The sequence below is a fragment of the Ranitomeya imitator genome, chromosome 4, assembly GCF_032444005.1.
Source record: "Ranitomeya imitator isolate aRanImi1 chromosome 4, aRanImi1.pri, whole genome shotgun sequence".
Taxonomy (NCBI): Eukaryota; Metazoa; Chordata; class Amphibia; order Anura; family Dendrobatidae; genus Ranitomeya; species Ranitomeya imitator.
Genome location: NC_091285.1, coordinates 287,249,916 through 287,277,791, shown reverse-complemented (window position 1 = coordinate 287,277,791; position 27,876 = coordinate 287,249,916). Strand labels below are relative to the sequence as shown.

Below are 27,876 nucleotides of genomic sequence, written 5' to 3'. Positions count from 1 at the left end.
AGCACTATGGAGGCCAGTCTGCTGGCAGCATTATAGGGGGCAGTTTGCTGGCAACATTATAGTGGGCAGTCTGCTGGCAGCATTATTGTGGGCAGTCTGCTGGCAGCCTTATGGACAAGTCTGCTGGTAGCATTATGGAGGGAAGTGTGCTGGCAGAATTATGTGAAGGCAGTCTGCTGGCAGCATTATAGGGGTAGTTTGATGGCAGCATTATGGAGGGCAGTCTGCTGGCAACATTATGGGGCGGTCTGCTTGCAGTATGATGGGGCAGTCTACTGGCAGCATTATGGAGGGCAGTCTGCTGGCAACATTATGGGGCGGTCTGCTTGCAGTATGATGGGGCAGTCTGCTGGCAGCATAATGGGGGCAGTCTGCTGGCAGCACTATGGAGGACAATCTGCTGGTAGCATTATAGGGGGCGGTCTGCTGGCAGCATTATAGGGGGCATTCTGCTCTGGGCCATATTTGCCACTAGGCACTTGAGGGCACGTGCCTAGCGCAGCAGGATGCGGGGGGCGCACTTGAGCAAGGTTTTTTTTCTTTTTTTTTTCTAAAGTCCGAGGTCAAGCGGTGGGAGGATGGAGGAGCCGTGCACACCGGGTGGGAGGATGGGGAAGCCATGCACGCACCATGGGATGATGGGGGAGCCGTGCACACACCGTGGGAGGATGGGGGAGCTGTGCACACAGGGTGGGAGGATGGGGGAGCCGTGCATACAGGGTGGGAGGATGGGAGAGCCATGCATACAGGGTGGGAGGATGGGGGAGCCGAGCCATGCATACAGGATGGGAGGATGGGGGAGCCATGCATACAGAATAGGATGATGGAGCAGCCGAGCATTGCATACAAGATGGTAGGATGGGGGAGCCATGCATACAGGGTGGGAGGATGGGGGAGCCATGCATACAGGATGGGGGAACCATGCATACAGGGTGGGAGGATGGGGGAGCCTAGCCATGCATACAGGATGGGAGGATGGGGGATATGTATGAGGAAACAGTACTGGGGAATGGGGGGCATGTATGAGGAAACAGTATGGGGGAATGGGGGGCATATATGAGAAAACAATATGGGGGATGGGTGCAGACAGTATGGGGAGCGAACGAGGGAATGTGTGTGGACACAGTATGAGTAGCGATGTGAAAAATGGATGTGGACAGAGTACGGGGAGTGAGGGTGATGGGATGTGTGCAGACAAAGTATGGGGAGTCAGGTGAGCAGGCAGTATAGAAAGTGAGGGGGTAAATATATGAGGAGACAGGATGGTGAACAGGGGGATGTGAGAGGAGACAGTATGAGGAGGGAGGGGAATAGTGTGAGGAGACAGTATGGGGGCAGAAAAGTGAGTGGGCACAGAATAGAAATTGAGTAGTGGGGGCGTAGCATGGAGGGACAGTGTAAGGGCACAGCCAGGAGGGGACAGTATACCAAGAAGGGGGAGTGTAATGAGAGAGTACAGTATAAATACTGAGCCCAATAGGGGGACACAGTGTGAGAAGACAATGTGAAGAGGGGGGTCGGTATGGAAAGGGGAGGTAAGTGTAAAGAGCATGTACCATAAAAGGGACAGTGTGGGGGTCTTATTTTGTGCAGACAATATAGTGAGGGGCAATTTTTTATTCAGGGGCATTCTAATGACACTTATATCTTTAAGGGCATCATGTGGACATTTTCGGCAAAGGAGCGGAGATGTAAGTCTGCAGAGACGGCTGTGGATGAGAAAACTCATCATGGGGTCTGGACAAGATGAAGAAAAGAAGCACGGCTCCAGAGGCGACGTCATCTATACACAGCAGATGCGGGAAAACTGCCGGATCTGCTGCAAAAGGCGACTTTCACATCAGCGATTCTTGCCAAAGTCACTGCTGATAGTGTCATACTCACCAAAGGGGGAGGCAGCGCTAAAAGTGCCTAGGGCAGCAGGAACTCTAAATACGGCCCTGATTCTGCTGGCGGCGTAATGGAGGGTAGTTTGCAGCATTATTGGGTCAGTCTGCTGGCAGCGTTATGGAGGGCAGTCTTCTGGCAGGATTATAGCGGGCAGTCAGCAGCATTATAGGGGGAAGTCTTCTGGCAGCATTATGGGGGCAGTCTCTTAGCAGCATTATAGGGCACAGTCTGCTGGCAGCATTATGGTGTGCAGTTTGCTGGCAGCATTATGGAGTGAAGTCTGTTAGTAGCATTATGGGGGCAGTCTGCTGGCATTATGGGGCAGTCTGATAGCAGCATTATGTGGGAGCAGTCTGATGGCAGCATTATAGGGGGCAGTCTGCTGGCAGCATTATGTGGGGGCAGTCTGTTAATAGCATTCTAGGGGGCAGTCTGCTGGCACCATTATGGGGCAGTCTGATGGCAGCATTATGGAGGCAGTCTGATGGCAGCATTATGGGGCAGTCTGATGGCAGCATTATGGGGCAGTCTGCTGGCACCATTATGGGGCAGTCTGTTAATAGCAGTATTATGTGGGGGCAGTCTGATGGCAGCATTATGGGGGCAGTCTGATGGCAGCATTATGGGGGCAGTCTGATGGCAGTATTATATGGGGGCAGTCTGCTGGCAGTATTATGTGGGGGCAGTCTGATGGCAGCATTATGGGGGCAGTCTGATGGCAGCATTATGGGGGCAGTCTCATGGCAGTATTATGGGGGCAGTCTCATGGCAGTATTATATGGGGGCAGTCTGCTGGCAGTATTATGTGGGGGCAGTCTGATGGCAGTATTATGTGGGGGCAGTCTGATGGCAGCATTATGGGGGCAGTCTGATGGCAGCATTATGGGGGCAGTCTGATGGCAGTATTATATGGGGGCAGTCTGCTGGCAGTACTATGTGGGGGCAGTCTGATGGCAGCATTATGGGGGCAGTCTGCTGGCAGTATTATGTGGGGGCAGTCTGATGGCAGCATTATGGGGGCAGTCTGCTGGCAGTATTATGTGGGGGCAGTCTGATGGCGGCATTATGGGGGCAGTCTGCTGGCAGTATTATGTGGGGGCAGTCTGATGGCAGCATTATGGGGGCAGTCTACTGGCAGTATTATGTGGGGGCAGTCTGATGGCAGCATTATGGGGGCAGTCTAATGGCAGTATTATGTGGGGGCAGTCTGATGGCAGCATTATGGGGCAGTCTGATGGCAGCATTATGGAGGCAGTCTGATGGCAGCATTATGGGGCAGTCTGATGGCAGCATTATGGGGCAGTCTGCTGGCACCATTATGGGGCAGTCTGATGGCAGCATTATGGAGGCAGTCTGATGGCAGCATTATGGGGCAGTCTGATGGCAGCATTATGGGGCAGTCTGCTGGCACCATTATGGGGCAGTCTGTTAATAGCAGTATTATGTGGGGGCAGTCTGATGGCAGCATTATGGGGGCAGTCTGATGGCAGCATTATGGGGGCAGTCTGATGGCAGCATTATGGGGGCAGTCTGATGGCAGTATTATATGGGGGCAGTCTGCTGGCAGTATTATGTGGGGGCAGTCTGATGGCAGGATTATGGGGGCAGTCTGATGGCAGCATTATGGGGGCAGTCTCATGGCAGTATTATATGGGGGCAGTCTGCTGGCAGTATTATGTGGGGGCAGTCTGCTGGCAGTATTATGTGGGGGCAGTCTGATGGCAGCATTATGGGGGCAGTCTGATGGCAGCATTATGGGGGCAGTCTGATGGCAGTATTATATGGGGGCAGTCTGCTGGCAGTACTATGTGGGGGCAGTCTGCTGGCAGTATTATGTGGGGGCAGTCTGATGGCAGCATTATGGGGGCAGTCTGCTGGCAGTATTATGTGGGGGCAGTCTGATGGCAGCATTATGGGGGCAGTCTGCTGGCAGTATTATGTGGGGGCAGTCTGATGGCAGCATTATGGGGGCAGTCTGCTGGCAGTATTATGTGGGGGCAGTCTGATGGCAGCATTATGGGGGCAGTCTAATGGCAGTATTATGTGGGGGCAGTCTGATGGCAGCATTATGGGGGCAGTCTGATGGCAGCATTATGGGGGCAGTCTGATGGCAGTATTATATGGGGGCAGTCTGCTGGCAGTATTATGTGGGGGCAGTCTGATGGCAGGATTATGGGGGCAGTCTGATGGCAGCATTATGGGGGCAGTCTCATGGCAGTATTATATGGGGGCAGTCTGCTGGCAGTATTATGTGGGGGCAGTCTGCTGGCAGTATTATGTGGGGGCAGTCTGATGGCAGCATTATGGGGGCAGTCTGATGGCAGCTTTATGGGGGCAGTCTGATGGCAGTATTATATGGGGGCAGTCTGCTGGCAGTACTATGTGGGGGCAGTCTGCTGGCAGTATTATGTGGGGCAGTCTGCTGGCAGTATTATGTGGGGGCAGTCTGATGGAAGCATTATGGGGGCAGTCTGCTGGCAGTATTATGTGGGGGCAGTCTGATGGCAGCATTATGGGGGCAGTCTGCTGGCAGTATTATGTGGGGGCAGTCTGATGGCAGCATTATGGGGGCAGTCTGCTGGCAGTATTATGTGGGGGCAGTCTGATGGCAGCATTATGGGGGCAGTCTGCTGGCAGTATTATGTGGGGGCAGTCTGATGGCAGCATTATGGGGGCAGTCTGCTGGCAGTATTATGTGGGGGCAGTCTGATGGCAGCATTATGGGGGCAGTCTGCTGGCAGTATTATGTGGGGGCAGTCTGATGGCAGCATTATGGGGGCAGTCTAATGGCAGCATTATGGGGGCAGTCTCATGGCAGTATTATATGGGGGCAGTCTGCTGGCAGTATTATGTGGGGGCAGTCTGCTGGCAGTATTATGTGGGGGCAGTCTGATGGCAGCATTATGGGGGCAGTCTGATGGCAGCATTATGGGGGCAGTCTGATGGCAGTATTATATGGGGGCAGTCTGCTGGCAGTACTATGTGGGGGCAGTCTGCTGGCAGTATTATGTGGGGGCAGTCTGATGGCAGCATTATGGGGGCAGTCTGCTGGCAGTATTATGTGGGGGCAGTCTGATGGCAGCATTATGGGGGCAGTCTGCTGGCAGTATTATGTGGGGGCAGTCTGATGGCAGCATTATGGGGGCAGTCTGCTGGCAGTATTATGTGGGGGCAGTCTGATGGCAGCATTATGGGGGCAGTCTGCTGGCAGTATTATGTGGGGGCAGTCTGATGGCAGCATTATGGGGGCAGTCTAATGGCAGTATTATGTGGGGGCAGTCTGATGGCAGCATTATGGGGGCAGTCTGCTGGCAGTATTATGTGGGGGCAGTCTGATGGCAGCATTATGGGGGCAGTCTGCTGGCAGTATTATGTGGGGGCAGTCTGATGGCAGCATTATGGGGGCAGTCTGCTGGCAGTATTATGTGGGGGCAGTCTGATGGCAGCATTATGGGGGCAGTCTAATGGCAGTATTATGTGGGGGCAGTCTGATGGCAGCATTATGGGGGCAGTCTGCTGGCAGTATTATGTGGGGGCAGTCTGATGGCAGCATTATGGTGGCAGTCTAATGGCAGTATTATGTGGGGGCAGTCTGATGGCAGCATTATGGGGGCAGTCTGCTGGCAGTATTATGTGGGGGCAGTCTGATGGCAGCATTATGGGGGCAGTCTGCTGGCAGTATTATGTGGGGGCAGTCTGATGGCAGCATTATGGGGGCAGTCTAATGGCAGTATTATGTGGGGGCAGTCTGATGGCAGCATTATGGGGGCAGTCTAATGGCAGTATTATGTGGGGGCAGTCTGATGGCAGCATTATGGGGCAGTCTGTTAATAGCAGTATTATGTGGGGGCAGTCTGATGGCAGCATTATGGGGCAGTCTGTTAATAGCAGTATTATGTGGGGGCAGTCTGATGGCAGCATTATGGGGGCAGTCTGCTGGCAGTATTATGTGGGGGCAGTCCGCTGGCAATGTTTGTGAAGAGGCACTCTGCAGGTAATACAGTCTATTGATGGCTGTCTGCCTGCAGCATTGTTTATGGGGACACTGCTGACAAGAGGTCACACTGAATGCAGTGTTAGTGAAGGCACTTTAGTGGTCATTAGCGTTATGGGCAGGGTACATAGGAAACATATTACTATGGTACAGCAAGTCAGGTATTTGCCTTTGGAGTGGACATTTCCCTCTGCAGCTCTTGTCGCCAGCCAGGGGGTAACTGATTCCTGCAGGTGATAGAGCGGGTTCTTATGTAATGCAGCTATATCATGCGTGTAGTTCCATCGTTGCTCCACTAGAGGTCAGTATTACCAGCGTGTGTAATGCCCAGCTTCCACTGTAGGGCGTGTACCCGGTGCCGGTGTTAGAAGCCGGCTCTGTTGCCCAGCAACCAGGCCGATGACGTGTATCCCGCTGGAGCCGGCTCACCGCTCTCACTTCCTGGTTGGGGTTCGGGAATTGCACAGTCCTTACCATGTCTCACCAGACGGGCATCCAGGGTGAGTACTACAGGGGGCAGCATGGGGGACGGGGTGGGTTCACACATCTATAATACATGCTGTGCAGAGAGGAGTATGATCCACTAGTGCTGTTATAGTGTCAGTGCATAGATAACTGCTGCCATGAGAAGGCCCACTGCAGCGTGCCCTGTGCCCCTCCAGCTGGGTACACCTATACAATGCCCACTGCAGCGTGCCCCGTGCCCCTCCATCTGGGCACCTCTATACAATGCCCTCTGCAGCGTGCCCTGTGCCCCTCCATCTGGGCACACCTCTATACAATGCCCACTGCAGCATGCCCTGTGCCCCTCCATCTGGGCACCTCTATACAATGCCCACTGCAGCATGCCCTGTGCCCCTCCATCTGGGCACCTCTATACAATGCCCACTGCAGCATGCCCTGTGCCCCTCCATCTGGGCACACCTCTATACAATGCCCACTGCAGCATGCCCTGTGCCCCTCCATCTGGGCACACCTCTATACAATGCCCACTGCAGCATGCCCTGTGCCCCTCCATCTGGGCACACCTCTATACAATGCCCACTGCAGTGTGCCCTGTGCCCCTCCATCTGGGCACACCTCTATACAATGCCCACTGCAGCATGCCCTGTGCCCCTCCATCTGGGCACACCTCTATACAATGCCCACTGCAGCATGCCCTGTGCCCCTCCATCTGGGCACACCTCTATACAATGCCCACTGCAGTGTGCCCTGTGCCCCTCCATCTCGGCACCTCTATACAATGCCCACTGCAGCATGCCCCGTGCCCCTCCCATCTGGGCACCTCTATACAATGCCCTCTGCAGCGAGATATAAGTCTTCCCTTCCTTGTGGGATTTATGAGTATATTTGTGGTACTATGCTATACTCTGTCGTGCTTTTAGCTAATTATCACACCTATGCAATGCCCACTACAGTGTGCCCTGTGCCCCTCCATCTTGGCACACCTATACAATGCCCACTGCAGTGTGCCCTGTGCCCCTCCATCTGGGCACACCTCTATTCAGTGCCCACTGCAGCGTGCCATGTGCCCCTCCATCTGGGCACACCTATACAATGCCCACTACAGCATGCCCTGTACCCCTCCATCTGGGCACACCTCTATACAGTGCCCACTGCAGTGTGCCCTGTACCCCTCCATCTGGGCACACCTATACAATGCCCACTACAGCGTGCCCTGTACCCCTCCATCTGGGCGCACCTCTATACAATGCCCACTGCAGCATGCCCTGTACCCCTCCATCTGGGCACACCTCTATACAGTGCCCACTGCAGCATGCCCTGTACCCCTCCATCTGGGCACACCTCTATACAGTGCCCACTGCAGCGTGCCCTGTACCCCTCCATCTGGGCACACCTATACAATGCCCACTACAGCGTGCCCTGTACCCCTCCATCTGGGCGCACCTCTATACAATGCCCACTGCAGCGTGCCCTGTACCCCTCCATCTGGGCACACCTCTATACAGTGCCCACTGCAGCGTGCCCTGTACCCCTCCATCTGGGCACACCTCTATACAATGCCCACTTCAGCGTGCCATGTACCCCTCCACCTGGGCACACCTCTATATAATGCCCACTGCAACGTGCACTGTACTTTTTTTGTCACTTGAAATCAAGCTAATTGAAAGTTGGCTTCTAGGAAGGAAAAAAAATATTTCCTGTTTGCAGATATATTGGGGTATGTTCCCACAGTCAGTAAATGCTGTGGATTGGATGCTTGTTACATTCGCAGCGTCCAACCCACAGCGTCCAGCTGTTACAGCATAGTGGATGGGATTTCTAGAAATCTCATGCCCACAGACACACGTGGTTCACCCGCGTAGACAGACATGCGGCGCGTCTTTCCAGACTGCAGCATGTCTATTTATGTAGCGGAGACACTTCCTAGTCACATGCGTATTAAGTGCGGGAACGCAGCTTAATACACGTGCATAGTAATTTAATTAATGGTTAATCTTGTGACACAGCCAGATGTACATGACACAGGAAGTGGAGGAAAGCACAGAGCGAGAGAGAGGTCCCCTCCTGCATTGCTGACTGAGCCCAGAAAAGTCTGCCAGCTGCCTCTATCGGGGGTCATGTCATTCTGGTGATCATCGTGGTTTCTGTTTTCTGGCCAAGCTGGAAGACACCATCTTTTACTTGGCTTTGACCGAATGTGAAGGGAGTCTACGTTTTTTTTGTGCCGTTTTGATAGGGGTGGTGTTACCATTCACGTGTGAATCAGGATTGATGGGGGTCCCAGCAGTTGGACCCTCGTTGTTGATAAAGTGATGGCATATCCTAATGATATGACATGGGGTTATGAGACTAGAATACCCCTTTAAGTAAACACCTCCGGAGCTGTTCGGGATATGTGGTGGTTACGTGCTGTATGTATATTATTACATGGCTGACATAGGCCACATATATTTTTATGTGGCGCTCTGTGAACAGTTATAGCCTGTTTGTGCCTATTCCGATAGTTCCTCTTAAATTATACAACTTAAAGGGCCCGTTCTGGAATTAAACTCATTTTATTCACTAAATGCTCAAAGTTTGAAACAAAGCAAGACTACAGTACTGAACGTGTGTGATTCTGATCAGGGGGCATGGGCACCAGTGGCATGCACATAAGCCCAAATAGACCGTCAGTACAGTACAGGCTTCCCCGCATCCGTCACCGGTATAGATTAATCAGCAATTCAATAGGGAGACGTGAACAAGTGACACTAGCGATACCTGACCCTGAAGCACCAGTGTAACCGTAGCCTGGCTGCTAACAAGGCTTAATACTTCCTGCTGTCACATTATACTGCTATAGTATGGCAAGAGTGGACTGACATGTTCTGTATATACAATATGAATTGTGCAGACCCGACTGTAGGATCGCTCTGTTATGCACAGTTTGTAAGAACTAGAAGCCGGCAACCAGGGCACTTGGTATGGAGGGCTGGGCAAGCACATGCTTTATTGGGGGATCAACATGTGGCAGAGATCCATAACATTACTGGCTGCTAACGTTTGAGTCCATCCCGGACCTTTCTCAAGGCCTATGTCTTGTAGGGTTAGAGCAGGATAAGTGCCTTCACATATTTCTTGCAAAAGTATTCAAGTATTCAGTAGCATTTTTACTGTTTTGCTACCACACAACCTGAAATTTCACAGGTTTTTTTTGTGGTAGCGAAACGCACGTTGGAGAGCAGTGAAGGGGAGGTGTGTACAATCTGGTCAGTATCTCATCATGGACTAATACCCTATCAATCTTAAGGTACCGTCACACTAAGCGACGCTGCAGCGATACCGACAACGATCCGGATCGCTGCAGCGTCGCTGTTTGGTCGCTGGAGAGCTGTCACACAGACTGCTCTCCAGCGACCAACGATGCCGGTAACCAGGGTAAACATCGGGTAACTAAGCGCAGGGCCGCGCTTAGTAACCCGATGTTTACCCTGGTTACCATCCTAAAAGTAAAAAAAACAAACAGTACATACTTACCTACCGCTGTCTGTCCTCCAGCGCTGTGCTCTGCACTCCTCCTGTACTGTCTGTGTGAGCACAGCGGCCGGAAAGCAGAGCGGTGACGTCACCGCTCTGCTTTCCGGCTGACCGACGCTCACAGTCAGTGCAGGAGGAGTGCAGAGCACAGCGCTGGAGGACAGACAGCTGTAGGTAAGTATGTACTGTTTGTTTTTTTTACTTTTAGGATGGTAATCAGGGTAAACATCGGGTTACTAAGCGCGGCCCTGCGCTTAGTTACCCGATGTTTACCCTGGTTACCAGTGAAGATATCGCTGAATCGGTGTCACACACGCCGATTCAGCGATGTCTACGGGGAGTCCAGCGACGAAATAAAGTTCTGGACTTTCTTCCCCGACCAGCGACAGCACAGCAGGGGCCTGATGGGCCCCCCCCCCCCCCCATAATTTTCCGATATTTATAGCTTAAATAACAAAAATGTATAGTTGTAATATTTAACTGTATTTAATAAACCAAAAAACTAATAATTTAGCTTACTTGCTTAGTGACTTCTTTCTTCATCTGTCAGTCGTGTTTTTTTTGTTGGTCTTGACATTATTTAACTTGTGTTAAACCTCCTTTACTTAACCTTGTTTTTTTATTTTTTGGGTTCTCCATCAGGGGGGCAATGACAGAAGATAGAATTATAGATAGCCTGTTAGCCCTGCAGGCAATTAAGGGTTAACTAGCCTAACTGACCACAATATGGCACATGTAACTGCCTTTTAGGAAAGGACAGGGTTAATAAGCAGAAATAGGGGTTAATAAGGATGCACAACAGTAATAGTGGTGAAATGGAGTCTGCGCTATGCTGCAAGATGGCATTCCTTATGTAAATTAAGATGTCTGCCGCTATTTCTAATGGCGGGAAATGGCACTCCTAGCACAGGCTTTCGCCTCTCCCAGCCTCCTCCTCACTTATCTCAGTAATGATGGTCAGTTAGAAATCCACAACGCCCCAGAATAGTAGATTGGATGATGGTTGCTCGTAATGGCGATCACAGGCCCCAGAGATGCGTCCCCCGCTGCTCCGCCGGCCGGAAGTGAGGTCAAAGATTCCCCAACGGCAGTCCCAAAACTAGACGCTCTGTGCCGGAGTTCTGTTGTTTTGGCCTACAGACCTCCAGAACAGAGTCACTACACTACAGCAAATGTTTTATCGTTGGCTACAGATGGGCGGTTTGGGTTCGGTATTCAGAACAGTACTCGGAACCCTTTCACTTGAATGGGGGCTCGAAAATCCAGTGTTTGCCACGCTGTCATGTGCATGACAGCACGGCAAACACCACTTCTGATCGACGGTGAAATCATCCCCACTGGTCAGAGAGCTGGGGTTCCAATGCTGTCAAAAGAAAGCGTTAGTACTAAGCTGTGATCGGAGGTATAAACTTTTCCTGCAGTCACTGGTGTCAGCGGATGGGACAACCGCTCCCATAATCCGATACCTGCTGCCACTAATAACAGTGAGAGCAGGAACGGCGGAGGGGAGTTTTCATCAGCCGCTCTTGCACTGTAAATAAATAAAAATAAAAAACTGGCTTGGGTCTCCCTGTATTTTTTGATAACCAGCCAGGCAAAACTCAACGCTGGGGGTTGCAATCCTCAGCTGTCAGCTTCAATAAGGCTGGTTATCAAGAATAGAGGGGTCTCCACGCCGTTTTTTAAATTATTTAAATAAATAATTTAAAAATACGGCGTGGGGTCCCCCCCATTTTTGATAACCAGCCTTGCTAAAGCAGTGGCTGGTATTCTCAGGCTGGTAACGGGCCATTGATAATGCCTACCCCAGTCTAAAAATGAGCAGCCCGCAACTGCCGAGAAAAGGCACATTCGATGTGCTAATTCTGGCGTTTTGCTCAGCTCTTCCCACTTGCCCTGTTGCAGTGGCAAATGGGGTTCATATTTGTGGGGCTGATGTCACCTTTAAACAGCTCTGGCAAAAATTAAGAGACCACCACATCAAAACCCTGTCATGGGCAGCCCGATCTCCAGACCTGAACCCCATTGAAAACCTCTGGAATGTAATCAAGAGGAAGATGGATAGTCACAAGCCATCAAACAAAGAAGAACTGATTACATTTTTGCGCCAGAAGCAGTGTGAAAGACTGGTGGAAAGCATGCCAAGACGCATGAAAGCTGTGATTAAAAATCATGGTTATTCCACAAAATATTGATTTCTGAACTCCTGAGTTAGTATTGTTTACTAATACTAAAACATTAGTATTGTTGTTTCTAAATGATTATGAACTTGTTTTCTTTGTATTATTTGAGGTCTGAAACCACTGTTTTTTTTTTTCTAATTTTGATCATTTCTTCTTTTCAGAATAAAAAATACAAAATGTATCTCTTTGAAATTCGGAGACATGTTGTCAGAAGTTTATAGAATAAAGGAACAATTTACATTTTACTCAAAAATATACCTATAAAGAGAAAAATCAGACAAACTGAACATTTTGCAGTGGTCTCTTAGTTTTTGCCAGAGCTGTATTGTCAGCCCACGGCTTAGTAATGGAGAGGGTCTAATAAGACATCTATCCATAAGGCTATGTGCACACGGTGCGGATTTTACCGCGGACCCGCAGCGATTTTGATGCTGCGGGTCCGCAGCAGTTTCCATTGCGTTTACAGTAACATGTAAACCTATGGGAAACCGCAATCCGCTGTGCACATGCTATGGGAAAAAACGCGCAGAAACGCAGCGGTTTACAACCCGCAGCATGTCACTTCTTTGTGCTGAATCGCAGCGATTCTGCACACATAGAAATGCATTGATCCGCTTATTTCCCTCATGGGGCTGTGCACACCATGCGGGAAGTAAGCGGATAATGTGCGGGTTATACCCGGGGTGGAGGAGAGGAGACTCTCCTCCAGGCCCTGGGAACCATATTTGTGTAAAAAAAAAAAAGAATTAAAATAAAAAATGATATACTCACCCGTCAGCGCTGCACGCGGCCGTCCAGTCTCAGGTTTGCTATGCGAGCAGTACCTGCAGTGACATCGCGGTCACATGACCGTGACGTCGCGGTCACATGACCGTGACGTCACAAAGGTCCTTCTCGCACAGCATCTTTGGAACCGGACCGCCGCGTGCAGCCCCGAGGAGATCGGGACGTCAGAGGGTGAGTATAACCATTTTTTTATTATTTTTAACATTACCATTGATGCTGCATATGCAGCATCAATAGTAAAACCAGTGCAGGAGTAAAACCCGCAGTGGAACCCGCAACACAAACCGCGATAAATCTGCAGGGATAACCGCAGCGGTTTTGCCCTGCAGATTTATCAAATCCGCCGCGGGAGAACGCGCAGGGACCCTTCCTACATGTGCACATAGCCTTACAAATCCTATAGTTACATGGTATATAAAGACACAGCCAGAATAAAGTCCTTTAATTGAAAGAAAGACACAGACTCCTTTAACTCCTTCATGACCGGAGCTTTTTTCGTTTTTCACTTCCCTCCTTCCCAGAGCCTTAACTTTTATTTTTCCGTCAATATGGCCATGTAAGGGCTTATTTTTTGCGGGACGAGTTGTACTTTTGAACGACACCATTGGTTTTACCATGTCGTGTACATTTTAGCGGGGAAAAAATTCCAAGTGCGGTGAAATTGAAAAAAAAGTGCAATTCCACCATTTTGATTCTCCAGGTCAATACAAGTTCATAGACAAACATGTCTAGGTTCTTTTTTTTATCTAAGTAATGAAAAAAATTCTAAACTTTGCTTAAAAAAAAAAAAAAAAAAAAAAAATTGCACAATTTTCCGATACCCGTAGCGTCTCCATTTTTCGTGATCTGGGGTTGGATGAGGGCTTATGTTTTGCGTGCCGAGCTGACATTTTCAATGATACCATTTAAATGCAGATACGTTCTTTTGATCGCCTGTTATTGCATTTTAATGCAATGTCGTGGCGACCAAAAAAACAATTCTGGCGTTTTGACTTTTTCTCTCGCTTCGCCGTTTAGCGATTAGGTTAATCCTTTTTTTTTATTGATCGGGCGATTCTGAACGCGGCAATACCAAATATGTGTAGATCTGACATTTTTTTTTTATTTTATTTTGAATGGGGGAAAAGGGGGGTAATTTAAACTTTTATATTTTTTATTTACATTTTTTAAATTTTTTTTTTTTTTTTTTACTTTTGCCATGCTTCAATAGTCTCCATTGGAGACTAAAAGCTGGCACAACTTGATCGACTCAACTACATAGAGGCGATGCTCAGATCGCCTCTATGTAGCTGAATTGCTGAGTTGCTATGAGCGCTCACCACTGGGTGGTGCTCATAGCAATCCGGCACTGGCAACAATAGAGGTCTCAAGGAGACCTCTGGTTGTCATGCCGATGAACCGATGACCGCCATCATGTGACAAAAGCAGGATTTAAATGCCGCTGTCAGAGTTTGACAGCGGCATTTAACTAGTTAATAGCGGGCAGATGTCATCTGTTCAAAACAGCTGACGTGTCCCCGGAAAGATGTGGGCTCACTGCTGGAGCCCACATCAAAGCGGGAGATACTGACATCGGCGTACTAATACGTCCGATGTCAGTAAGGGGTTAATAATCTCAATTAAACCATACTTACGACCTCGCCTAATTCCACCGAAAACTTCGATCTCCTGTAATAATCCAAAAATAGAAAAACAACAATATACCATACCTTTCTGTCCCACTCCGAATCCATGTCTGGAGGATAAACCGTTTTCAACCTGGATGGTGCCAAGATGCGACCGTCCAGGCTGAGAACCACTGGTGACTGAACTGCTGCGAGCGCAGCCTCAGTGACTAGCGGTGACGTCATCGAGGTTATCTCCGGTCAGTGAGGCCCTGTTCCCAGCCGGGCTGAAATGCCATGACCGCGGTGACATACCCGCTAGCACCGTGAGAGTTTTTCTCACGGTGCAGCGGGTATCTTACCGAGATCACGGCAGTTCAGCCCGGCTGGGATCGGAGCCTCAGTGACCGGAGATAACCTCGATGACGTCACCGCTAGTCACTGAGGCTGCGCTCTCAGCAGTTCAGTCACCAGTGGTTCTCAGCTTGGACAGTCGCATCTTGGCACCATCCAAGTTGAATACTATTTCTCCCCCAGACATGGATTGCGGCGTGGGACAGAACAATGTTTTATTACAGGAGAACGAGGACTTCTGTGGAATTAGGTGAGGTTGTAAGTATGGTTTAATTAAGATTATTTAAGGAGGCTGTGTAATTTTTTTCAATTAAATGACTTTATTCTTGGTGTGTGTTTTTGCACAATGTGACTATGGGGTTAGTAATGGGGGCGTCCTATTGACGCCTCTCCATTACTAACATCGGGGCATGATGACACGTGACAATACAAAGGTGACATCTGTAGGGGCGATAATAATAGCCGTCTGGCCCGTAGGGGCTGGAACAAGAGCCATCTGGCCCGTAGGGGCTGGAACAATAGCCATCTGGCCTGTAGGGGCTGGAACAACAGCCATCTGACCAGTAGGAGCTGGAACAAGAGCCATCTGGCTCATAGGGGCTGGAACACAAGAGCCATCTGGCCCGTAGGGGCTGGAGCACAAGAGCCATCTGGCCCGTGGGGGCTGGAGCACAAGAGCCATCTGGCCCGTAGGGGCTGGAACAATAGCCACCTGGCCCGTAGGGACGGGGACAATAGCCGTTTGGCCCGTAATTCAAAAACGCTCGTTTGTCACACATTGCAAGCAAAAAAAAAAACATCCATTGTGCAGTGTAAATGGAAATCATGGTATCTTAATACAGCAAGTGATTGAATGATCAAAAATGTACCGTATTTTTTGTCATGATTAAGTTACAGTGTAAATGCTCATCTGCCATCCAGTGTATCTCACCTATTCCAATGATATCATGAATCCTTTACACGATTTTCCACCCATCTAGATGTACCTTCTTACCAGTACGTCTGTGTGAGACTCTCCTGGGTTTGGAGTATAGCCCAGTATATATGCCTTTTGGGATTGTAATCTGTTCTGCTCTGACACCTGCTTCCATACCCTGAATGTATGTGCTGACCCATGCCAGAGTGATAAATCTGGCACTTATTAATGCTGCTTGTCACAGGTTAAACAAATATTAAACTGGTAATAGTAAATCTGCCCCATTGTTCACAGGGTGAATATGAGATGTTCTGTGACCCCCAATATGGCTGCATTTTCACATTCATAGGAGGTTGTTGTGATGTGTACGGCGGGGCAGGTAGACTGCGCAATTTGCCATTTCTTCGAGCCAACAGATGATCCCCGGAGCAGGACCAGCAGCTGTCATCTGATCAAGGCACCTGCTTTCCATCCCTTTCCAACTAGAGTCCATATCCATGGGTTGGTGTGAGGAACTGCTCCCTTTTTTCCCATGCCCTAATTTTGAAGAATCTCCTACTTAGTCCTGTATGACTGTTCTAAACATATAATCAGATGATTCTAGAGAGTGAATCAGCTTTATTGGTTATTAATAGCTGCGGAATTTTCTATAATTATATGGTAAATGTCCTTCATAGTAACAGCTGTGTCTTAGCTCTGAGAAATCCAAATGCTCAGTGTTGGCCAATATTAATAACTTTTTCAAGGCCCATCAGCTTTTCTTGGAAACTTCTGAATCAGACTTTACCCCTCGTCAGACCTTTACTCTCCGCGTCCATCCTCCCACCCTGTCTGTGCAGTCTCTGTCTTCCATGTAAACATGGCACAAGGCTCTTTCATTCCAGCGAGTGTCATTATGCTCTAAGACCTGCGAGCCTCTCCTAATAGGGAAAGGACTATGACGGGTGGAAGCATTCCCTATCCTTCTTGTATAATGGACCTGAAAATGTTTTGTAGAATATGGCCAAGAAGGGTAGGGTATCAAGACATTTACAGAAGATACTAGATGATTGGAAATGCAAAATTAATGAAAGTTGGCAGGAAACCTACTTTATACTGGCATGCCACCTTGTATGGTTGCAATATACGGCCTTCTCTTAACTCCCCAGATTGGATAACAGGCAGCATGCCCAACGTGTCAGACTCCCATCACCGATTTATGGCATTGGGTATGGGAGGGTAAGTTTACACCAGAGCCCTGGAAAGACCTATCAGTTTATATACACAGACAGACTAGATGTTCCCTTACTGCACAAGAAATGTAATTTCACCAGCTTGGACCCCCCAGAGAATGGTACTACAGGCAGTACCACCTTGCTCAAAACTGTTCATATAATCTTAGTAGTAGTTTTATGGTGTCTCTTCCATTAGAACTTAAGGTCACAGACCCCAAATATTTCAGCTATCATATTAACACTTAAATTAGTGTTTAATATAGACCAGCTTGATACAGAGAATCATTAAGAATCAGAATCAAGTAAATTCTTTCAAAAGTTGAAATCCACTTCACCAGGTGTAAATTCTGTCACACCAGGGTGTGACCCATCTTAATTGTCTGCTGCCAAATTAGATGTGAGGTTTTACGGCTGGAGAAATCAGGACACAAATGCAAGCAATTGTCTCTCAAAAGATTCCTGCCCTTTATTCGTCGGACCGCTCTTTTTATTAGAGAAATCGGGCCGTCTCAGCACATTACATCATAGGTCTTTCAAACTTAATTATCCCAAGTCATTTGATTGGTTATATTGTTTGTTGCTTATTCTGTACCGTTATCACCCTATTGACCTGTTCTAGGTCAGGTTGGCATTCTACTGATCTTCAGTTTATTGGGAATTGATCTCCCTACGTACAGGTGTATTTACTCTTGATAACACTAGTGGTATTACATAGTCCATCTAGACATTGGTATATCTTGGCACATCCTGGGATGGAAAATTAAACAGAATTAAGCCTTATAACAGTGGATCAGAAAACCTTATAGTGACATGAATCTAATACTAAGCAAAGCGTCCATATAAGTTTGATTTCAGTATATCTTCATATGAAATACATTCTCCCCTTAACACAGGGAAGAGATACAAGATGTAGTCTACCCATTCCGGTACATTCAATGGTACTGTACAGAAGACTTGGGTGGGACTTTAGGTTTGAGACCTGAACAGGACTATGACAAAGTAATATCATTTAAAGAGGTTGTCCACTACTTTAAAGGGAACCTGTCACCCGCAAAATCGAAGATGAAGATAAGCCCATAAGCATTCTGTAATGCTGTAGATAAGCCCCCGATGTATCATGAAAGATGAGGAAAAGAGGTTAGATTATACTCACCTGGGGGGGCGGTCGGGTCCGATGGGCGTCGCGGTCCGGTCCGGGGCCTCCTATCTTCTTAGGATGACGTCCTCTTCTGCGGCGCAGGCGTACTTTGACTGCCCTGTTGAGGGCAGAGCAAAGTACTGCAGTGTGCAGGTGCTGGGTCTCTCTGACCTTTCCCAGAGCCTGCGCACTGCAGTACTTTGCTCTGCCCTCAACAGGGCAGTCAAAGTACGCCTGCGCCAGAACCGCAGCGTGAAGACAAGAAGAGGACGTCATTGTAAGAAGATGGGAGGCCCCGGACTGGACTGCCCCTGGGTGAGCAAAATCTAACGTCTTTTTCTCATCTTTCAGGATACATTGGGGGTTTATCTACAGCATTACAGAATGCTGCAGATAAGCCCCTGATGCCGGTGGGCTTAGCTCATCTTCAATTTTGGGGGTGACAGGTTCCCTTTAAAATTGGTGACTCATCCTTAGGATAGGTCATCAATGTCTGATTGGTGGGGTGCATAATAATAATAAAAATAATAATCTTTATTTTTATATAGCGCTAACATATTCCGCAGCGCTTTACAGTTTGCACACATTATCATCACTGTCCCCGATGGGGCTCACAATCTAAATTCCCTATCAGTATGTCTTTGGAATGTGGGAGGAAACCGGAGTGCCCGGAGGAAACCCACGCAAACACGGAGAGAACATACAAACTCTTTGCAGATGTTGTCCTTGGTGGGGTTCGAACCCAGGACTCCAGCGCTGCAAGGCTGTAGTGCTAACCACTGCGCCACCGTGCATAACCCTGCTTCCCCAAGAATCACCTGTTCTAGGTGCCAATGGTGGACAAAACTGCTCAGTTATAGAACAGCTCCATCTACTGATGGTGGCTGTGGCCGGGTACTGCATATCTTCCCTTTATTCAAATCAGGTGCAGCAGCTGCCTGAACCTAGAACAGCTAATTGTTGGTGGTAGCTAAGTGTTGCACCCCCACCGATCAGACATTGACAACCTATTGTATGGATAGGTCATAAATAAACTAGTGGACAATCTCTTTAAATTTCATGGTGGAATTCATTGTGAGATGTAGATGCCACTCCTATAGGGTTTCTATTTGCATGACAGGCATTCCTGATGTATTTTATTATCCGGATGATATATTCCCGCAATCTTCATATTTACTCATGTATTTAATGTGACATGATTGAATGGCTGAGTTTCTCGTTCCAATTTGTGCAATGATGTGCAAAGTTCTTTGATACTTCAGGTTTGAAAATACTGGAATCAGATTGACATTTTTTTGTTAAAAAACTATCATAACCTCTATAACTATCATAACCTCTAAAACTATCATAACCTCTGTGGTGATCTAATCATGCACACTGTGGACCCGATTCATTCACGTTTTTTGCCATAATTCTGGTGTAAGAAGATGGGAAAAGTCCACAATTTTGGCGCATCTTTTAGGCTGCGTTAAAATCTTGTGAATGTTGTCGTTCTGTCGCCATTTTCACCCAGCTCCAACAAAGTGGGCAGAGCTGTAGCGTGGGAGCCCCTGCTAGTCAGATGGATGATGAGTAGCAGCGTTCCTTACACCACAGCCGGGGACTGGAGTAAGATTTATGGCGAAGCGCTATTTGTCAGACGCGCCTGATTCTTGCGATTCTAAAATTAAGAGTGTGTGACTCCAGCAGACTACCATCATCACGACCAATGTTTTTCAATCAGGGCTTGTGTTCATGCTCTCTTCTGGCCCTTCCTGCTCTCTTCTGGCCCTTCCTGCTCTCTTCTGGCCCTTCCTGCTCTCTTCTGGCCCTTCCTGCTCTCTTCTGGCGCTTTTCATCTTTTGGTATTTGTACATACACACATCAGTGAGAGTATTGCACTTATCTCCCATTTATTTGAGTGGAAGATAGCGGCTGCTGCAGGTTACTATACCACTAACATGCCATCTTGATAAGTTTTCGCAGAAAGTTATCTCTCTCACTGGACTAAGATAAGGTAACATTACAAAAGCCATTGACTGATCTCAAAGTAGTGTCCGATTACACTTTTCCACTCTGTGATGTCCCAGTGCTGTTATCTGTGCTATTTGAACTATTTATTTTACTCATTTATACACCGCCATTAATTCCACAGCGCGTTACAGACACCGACACATCTGTATTGTGGCCAAAGTAGTGTTCGAAGCTGCAGTCTCCACACATAATTTTTGTATCTGGCCGATGCTGGTTATTGGATCCATTCTGATCTGATATTTGCAGGTGTTTTTTGTTAATTACCGTATTCTAATTTACTGAGATAATGACTTTTGGGGTTTCATTGGCTGTAAGCCATAATCATCAACATTAACAGAAATAAACACTTGAAATAGATCACTCTGTAATGACTCTATCAAATGTGAGTTTCACTTTTTGTGTTGAAGAACTGAAATAAACTTTTTGATGATATTCTAATTTTGTGAGAAGGAGCTGTATGTGTGGCTTTCCTCAGTGTACTTCGGTTTCATCCCATACTCCAGAGACATAGTGATAGAGAATCTTGATTGTGAGCCTTAATGGGGGCCAGGATGATGATCTCTGTAAAGTACTGTTGAAGTAATGGCGCTATATAAGTAAAATAAGTCTAGGAGACTTGAATCTTTTTTTTTTTAATCATTTGTCACCTGTATGCAATTAGTTTTATACACAAGCAGTTATTAAAACTTTAGAAGACTAAATACAGTTTTGAAAGACTTGAACTGAACTCTTGACAAAGCATATCTATTCACTGGAAGCTACTCCTGGTGACTACTTCCTGAAGCTGCTGAAAAGAATCGCGGGTTCCGATGGTTACCATGGTACCCTGAAGTCATGTGATGACCCCTGGGTACAGTGGCCTGTGAGTACTGCAGCGTATGAGATCAGTGATCAAAATAAAAACGCGATAAAAAGGCATACATATGCATTCTGTCATTTAGAATGCATTCCGCAATTTTTGTGAACATGGTGCGTTTTTTTTCCACGAAAAAAAACGCATTACGGTAAAAAAAGCAGCATGTTCATTAATTTTGCGGATTTTTCGTGTTTTTCCTGCTATTTAATGCATTGGGAAAAAACGCGCAAAAACGCGAAAAAAATTTCTGCAAAAATGTCCGTTTTTTATCAGGAAATTTCTGCAAGAAATCCAGAACGTGTGCACATACCCTAAGGGGATGTGCACACGTTGCGGATTCTCTGCGGATCCGCAGTGTTTTTTGCAGTGCAGAAACGCTGTAGATTCGCAATTGATTTACAGTACAATGTAAATCAATGAGAAAAAAAAATGCTGTGCACGCTTTGCGGAAAATCCGCTGCGGAAACGCTGCGGTTTAAAAGAAGTAGCATGTCACTTTTTTGTGAATCTGCAGCGTTTTTGTACCCATTCCATTATAGAAAACCGCAGGGGTAAAAACCGCAGCAAATCCGAAGGAAAAACGCACAAAAATCGCAGCGGAACCGCACAAAAAACGCGACAAATCTGCAGGTGCGTTTTCTGCCAGGAGAGGCAGAATCCGCACCATAAATTCTTAAGCCTAATCTGCAACATGTGCACATAGCCTTAATGTCGCACCATGAGACTAAGTTAAAAAGTGAAATAAAATTCTGTAAAAAAAAAAAACAAAAGCGCACACTTTGCGAAAAGTCGTTTCGCCACTCCAAAGTGCAGCATTTGTGATTAAGACAAAAATAAACCCAAAAAAGTAAACGTGTCTGGTATTGCCACATCTGGAATGACCTGATCTATAAAACTGGTACATTATTTATTCTGTATAGCAAACACCGTAAAAATAGAAAAAATTACAAAAATGAAACTTTTTTCATCATACTGGAAAAAGTCAATAGTAAGCGATCAACAAGTTATGTAAAAAAAAATAGTATAAATGCCAAACCGTGCCGTAGAAAGCAAGCACTAATATGGCTCTTTTGGCATAAAAAAAAATAAAGTTACAGATCTTAGAATATGATGATGGAAAAACAAATTTATTTTTGTATAATATTGTATTTACTGTGTAAAAATAGCGAAGCATTAACAGCTATATAAATCTGGTATCGCTGTAATCGTACTGACCCATAAAACAAATCAGTCTTATCACTTCTATTGCACAGTGAACGGCATAAAAAATATAAACACTAACTGAATTGCTGGCTTTTGTCCATTCTGTGCCTGAAAAAAGCTGAATAATAAGTGCTCAAAAAACATTATGTACCCCAAAATAATCTGCAACTCTTTAAAAAAATAAGCCCTCATACTTCTCTGTTTGTCAAACAATAAAAATGGCAGCTCTCATAAGACGGTGACAAAATAAACTACAGTACTTTTTATAGAACAGCATTTTTACTGTGACAGCAGCAAAATCTGGAAAAAAATTAAAACGATACCAGATTTGTATAGCTGTAATTGCACTGACCCGAAGAATAAATCCACCTTATCACTTATGCCGCACGGTGAACCGCATAAAAGTAAAAATAACTATTCGTGTACTGCTGCCTATTGGTTAATTCAACCTCCAAAAAATCAGAATAAGGCTCGGCTCACATTTATTCAGCACTCTCCGCTGAGCGCTTACATCAGGGTTTCCATGTATATCCCCAAACCACAATTTGGACAAAACCCTGGACGGAACCACTCGCTTATGAGACAGATGGAGTCACTTTGGACTGGTCTGTATTCCGGTGGATTCCCATCATTTTAGGCGTCTTTTTATTGCACAAGTGTGGACGACCACAGATCTGTGCATGACTAAAAAGATGGATACCACCGGAGCAGATGCCAAACGGAGTACGAAGTGTCAGAATCTGCGTCATGGTGGGTGTTTTTCTGTTTGAGGTGTCATCTGAATCGCATTTTTGTGGGATTCACACAGAAACTCTTGACGTAAGTGCTCAGCGTAGAACACAAGAATGTGATTCAGCCTTATTCTGGAAGCGATCAAAAAATATTATGTAACCAAAAATGTTACCAATAAAAAACTATATACTCGAGTATAAGCCGAGATTTTCAGCCCAAATTTTTGGGCTGAAAGTGCCCCTCTCGGCTTATACTCGAGTCACGGTCGGCGGGTGAGGGGGAGAGGGCGCTGAGGCATACTTACCTGCTCCCGGTGCTCCTGGCGCTCCCCCTGCCCGGCCCACGGTCTTCGGTGCCGCAGCTCTTCCCCTGTTCAGCGGTCACATGGGACCGCTCATTAAACTTATGAATATGGACTCCACTCCCATAGGGGTGGAGCCGCATATTCATTTCTCTAATGAGCGGTGTCAGTGACCGCTGACAGAGGAAGAAGCTGCGGCTCCCGAAGACCAGCTGTCCTCGGGAAGGAGCGGGACGCCGGGAGCAGGTAAGTATGTCATAGTTACCTGTCCACGTTCCACACGCCGGGCGCCGCTCCATCTTCCCGTCCTCTGGCTCTGACTGTGCAGGTCAGAGGGCGTGATGACGTATAGTGTGCGCGCCGCCCTCTGCCTGAACTGTCAGTGCGGAGAGATGCCGGGACGGGACGCTGAGGAGCTGCAAGCAAGAGAGGTGAGTATGGCATTATTTTTTTTTATTGCAGCAGCCGCAGCATTATATATACCGGTAGCACAGTTTTATATGGCACATCTATGGGGCAATAATGAACGGTGCAAAACACTATATGGCAGAGCTTTCTATGGCACATCTATGGGGCAATAATGAACGGTGCAGAGCACTATATGGCAGAGCTTTCTATGACACATCTATGGGGCAATAATGAACGGTGCAGAGCACTATATGGCAGAGCTTTCTATGGCACATCTATGGGACCATAATGAACGGTGCAGAGCACTATATGGCAGAGCTTTCTATGGCACATCTATAGGGCAATAATGAATGGTGCAGAGCAATATATGGCAGAGCTTTCTATGGCACATCTATGGGGCAATAATGAACGGTGCAGAGCATTATATATGGCACAGCTTTATATGGCACATCTATGGGGCAATAATGAACGGTGCAGAGCACTATATGGCACAGTTTTATATGGCACATCTATGGGGCAATAATGAACAGTATGGAGCATTATATATGGCACAGCTTTATATGGAGCATCTATGGGGCAATAATGAACAATATGGAGCATTATATGTGGCACAGCTTTATATGGAGCATCTATGGGGCAATAATGAACAATATGGAGCATTATAAGTGGCACAGCTTTATACAGAGCATCTATGGGGCAATAATGAACGGTATGGAGCATCTATTTTTATTTTTGAAATTCACCGGTAGCTTCTGCATTTCCTACCCTAGGCTTATACTCGAGTCAATAAGTTTTCCCAGTTTTTTGTGGCAAAATTAGGGGGGGTCGGCTTATACTCGGGCCGGCTTATACTCGAGTATATACGGTAATTCATCCCGTACAAATCCAGCCCCCACTTAGTTCCGTCATCTGTCACTGAAACTATAAGGGGTTCCCACGTTACTGGTAGAGCAAAGACTCTGGAAAAGCGACATAGCTCCTGATTCCTCAAAATCCAGTGAATTCTGCACTCCCAAATTCTAATACCCCCCCTCCTTCTGAGCTCCACTTTGCCTAAACCACAGTAAGCAGCATTATTATAGTGGGTAGACTTCACTTAAAAATAAACGGGGTGTGTATCACCAGAAGCACAAGCTGGGGGGCTCTACACTTTATGGGAGCACAATGTATGGGCGCTAAGTTGGCATATTTGCAATTTTCCAAAAAAAAAAAAAAAAGCCAAGTGTGGGTATTACAAAATGGTCAAGGTTTTTTGAATCATCTGTAGGTTAAAAATGCTCAGTACACCCTTAGATGAATTCCTAGAGGGGTCTAGTTTCCAATATGGGGTCACTTGTTAGAGTATTTCTTCTGTTTTCACATGCCAGGGGCTTTCTAAATGCGACCTGGCATTCGCAATCTATTCCAGACAGATAGCGCTCTTTCCTAGCCCTGTCATGTGCCCAGAGAGAATGCTTTTGACCACATATGGTGGGTATCATTACATTCAGGAGAAATTGCGTAACAAATTATTGGGTCTATTTTCACCTCCATTGTGAAAATTAAACATTTTGGGCTAAAACATTTTTGTGAAGGAAAAAAAATGCAAATTTTCAATATCATAACATAATGTTACCGAATTCTGTATCGTCAAAATACTATCACCTGGAAAAAATCCTTGAGGGGTGTAGATTCCAAAATAGGGTCAATTGTGGGAGTTTTCCACTGTTTAGGCACATCAGAGACTCTCCAAACATGACATGATGCCCGCAGACAATTTCATCACAGTCTGGGTTCCAAAACTTCACTCCTTCCTTCCTGAGCCCTGCCGTGCATCCAAACAGTAGTTTTCCCCGATATATGGTCTTTCTGCATACTGTGGATAAATTGCACAACAAATTTTGGGGTCCATTTTATATTACCTTTGCGAAAATAAAAAATTTGAGGCTAATGTAAAATTTTGGTGAAAAAAGTAAAATGTTCATTTTTTCCTTCCACATTGCTTTAGTACCTAAAAGGTTAATAAACTTGAATGGGGTTTTGGTGACTTTGACTGGTTCAGTTTTTAGAATGGTGTCGCTAGTGGCTATCTTCTGTCATATGTGCCCCCCAAAGTAACTTCAAATGTGATGTGGTCCCTAGAAAAAAAAATGGTTTTGTAAATTTTCATGGAAAAATTAGAAATTGCTGATCAACTTTTAACCCTTCTAACTTCCCCCAAAAAAGTTTAAAAAATGATGCATGTAAAGTAGACATGTGGAAATATTACTACGGTAACTTTTTGTGTGACTCTCTGGTTTAAGGGCATAATTATAATTAGTAAAAGTGTTTAAGGATTCACTGACACTTCCGTATAACATGGCTGATTGCTATCCAGTGTTGTATCAGATATCCCTTTGCCCTACGGGGCAGTGCAGATCTGCGATTAACTCGTGCTCATTTGGCATGAGAAAACAATCACAGCATGCTCCAAGTGCATCTGAAAATCGGATCGCACTTTCCATACAAGTGTGAAACATCGGACTTAATTCGGATGTCATCCGATTTCATCCGAGTGCAGTCTGATTATTGAGGAAAAAAGCATGGGATTTTATCGGGTGTGTAGACCTTTTATATCCACGGTAAATATGGAACCAGTATAGATTTTTAACAGGAAGAATAGATAGTACCTGCTTAAAAGAGATCGGGGGAAAAAGAGCGCAAAAGGCCATAAAGTGTCAAGAACACCTACGCATTCATTGCTTTCTTCTAGTTGGAAATAAGGACCAGGAACCCATTTTTCTCTAATTTAGAGAGAATCCTCTTGATATTACTCTTATGACAGGTCTCGTTGACCTGTTGGTAGATGCTAAGGTGATTATGGCTATTTATGTCTAAGGGACGGCTAGGTTTTAACTAGTCCAAACACTACTTTGCTAAACTGTAAGAACATATTACATCAAAAGACCTATAGCATATATACTTACATGTATTTGGGTAAACTACCTGTCATATGTTGTGTATGAAGGTGAAGTCCTAAGCTAACGGTTATGTATTGGAGAAGCTCAGTCATAAAGGGTTAAGAAGTTGAACTGACTTGCCATCATTCACACTTGGCAAGCTGAACAGAGGAAGTCGGTTGAGGACTTTGTACCAATGTTGCGCTACTGCACCTGGCTAGTGAGTATATTGTATGTTCGTGATTGCCAGTGCTACTGTAATATGGGACGTTTGCAGACCGTTTACTTGCAATGTCTTCTCCAATGCTGAGCATACTTGTGTAATCGAGTGACACAAACCTCAATTTTTCAGATGTTCGACTTGTAGGTTATATCTACATGTGGGGATTTAGCGCAGAAAATTCACCATGAAAATACAGGCTGCTGCAACTCCACTGTAATGTCCGTTCTGCAGTTATACCATTATTGTATGTTGATATGTACTTGGATGATGCCTTAACTAGCCCGCACACTTTTCCCTTACCCTTATAAAAAAAAGACAAAGTTTACAGTTTCTATAGCCTTCTGTGTCTTATCAGGCAACTGGTTTAATCCGTAATTGGCTTTGCATGATTATGAGGACAGCCATTTTTGCCATAGCTGCTGCTGTGGCAGCACTTCAGAGATTTTCTTTGCAGTAGGACATGGGCCATAGGAATTTACAGTGCCTTGAAAAAGTATTCATAAAAATCTGAAAATTATGCTGAGAATTTATTCAGCCCCTTGTAGTCTGATACCCCTAAATAAAATCCTGAGTGACCAATTGTCTCCAGAAGTCACATAATTAGTAAATTGATTGTACCTATGTGTAATTTATTCTCTGTATAACTACAGCTATTCTGTAAAGGCCTCAGAGTTTCTTTTTAGAATATTAGGGAGCAAAAAGCATGAGGAAAACCAAGGAGCACACCAGAAAGGTCATGGATAAAGTTGTGGAAAAGAATAAAGCACGGTTAGGTTATAAAATAAATAGCCCAAGCTCTAAACATTTCATGGCGCAGTGTTCAATCCATCATCCAAAAATGAATGAAATGGATCTAAACTGGCACCCCAAGCAAAGAGAGTACTAATTGGAGAACCAGCCAAGAGGTCCATGGTCACTGGAGGAGCTGCAGAGGTCCATAGCTCAGGCGAAATATGTCCACAGGACAACTATTAGGCTACGGTTACACTAACAGAATTTGTAAGCCAATACCAGGAGTGGGTGATAAATACAGAAGTGGTGCATATGTTTCTATAATATTTTTCCTCTGATTTGTTCCACTCCTGGTTTTGGCTTACAAATACTGAAGTAAAATACTGACCAAATACTGAGTGTGACCGTAGCCTTAGTTGTATACGCCACA

The 27,876-nt window shown here is 46.3% G+C and overlaps 1 protein-coding gene across 1 annotated transcript in view; it reads left to right on the top strand.

Annotated features, from left to right (window-relative positions):
• Positions 1-6,270: 6,270 nt before the first annotated feature.
• The window catches only part of TWF1 (twinfilin actin binding protein 1), a 50,944-nt gene continuing 29,338 nt past the window's right edge, over positions 6,271-27,876 (top strand). Inside the window, exon 1 of the mRNA XM_069764731.1 lies at positions 6,271-6,384. Coding sequence (XP_069620832.1) covers positions 6,360-6,384 — 25 coding nt within the window. The 5' untranslated portion in view covers positions 6,271-6,359. The remainder of the gene's footprint in view (positions 6,385-27,876) is intronic.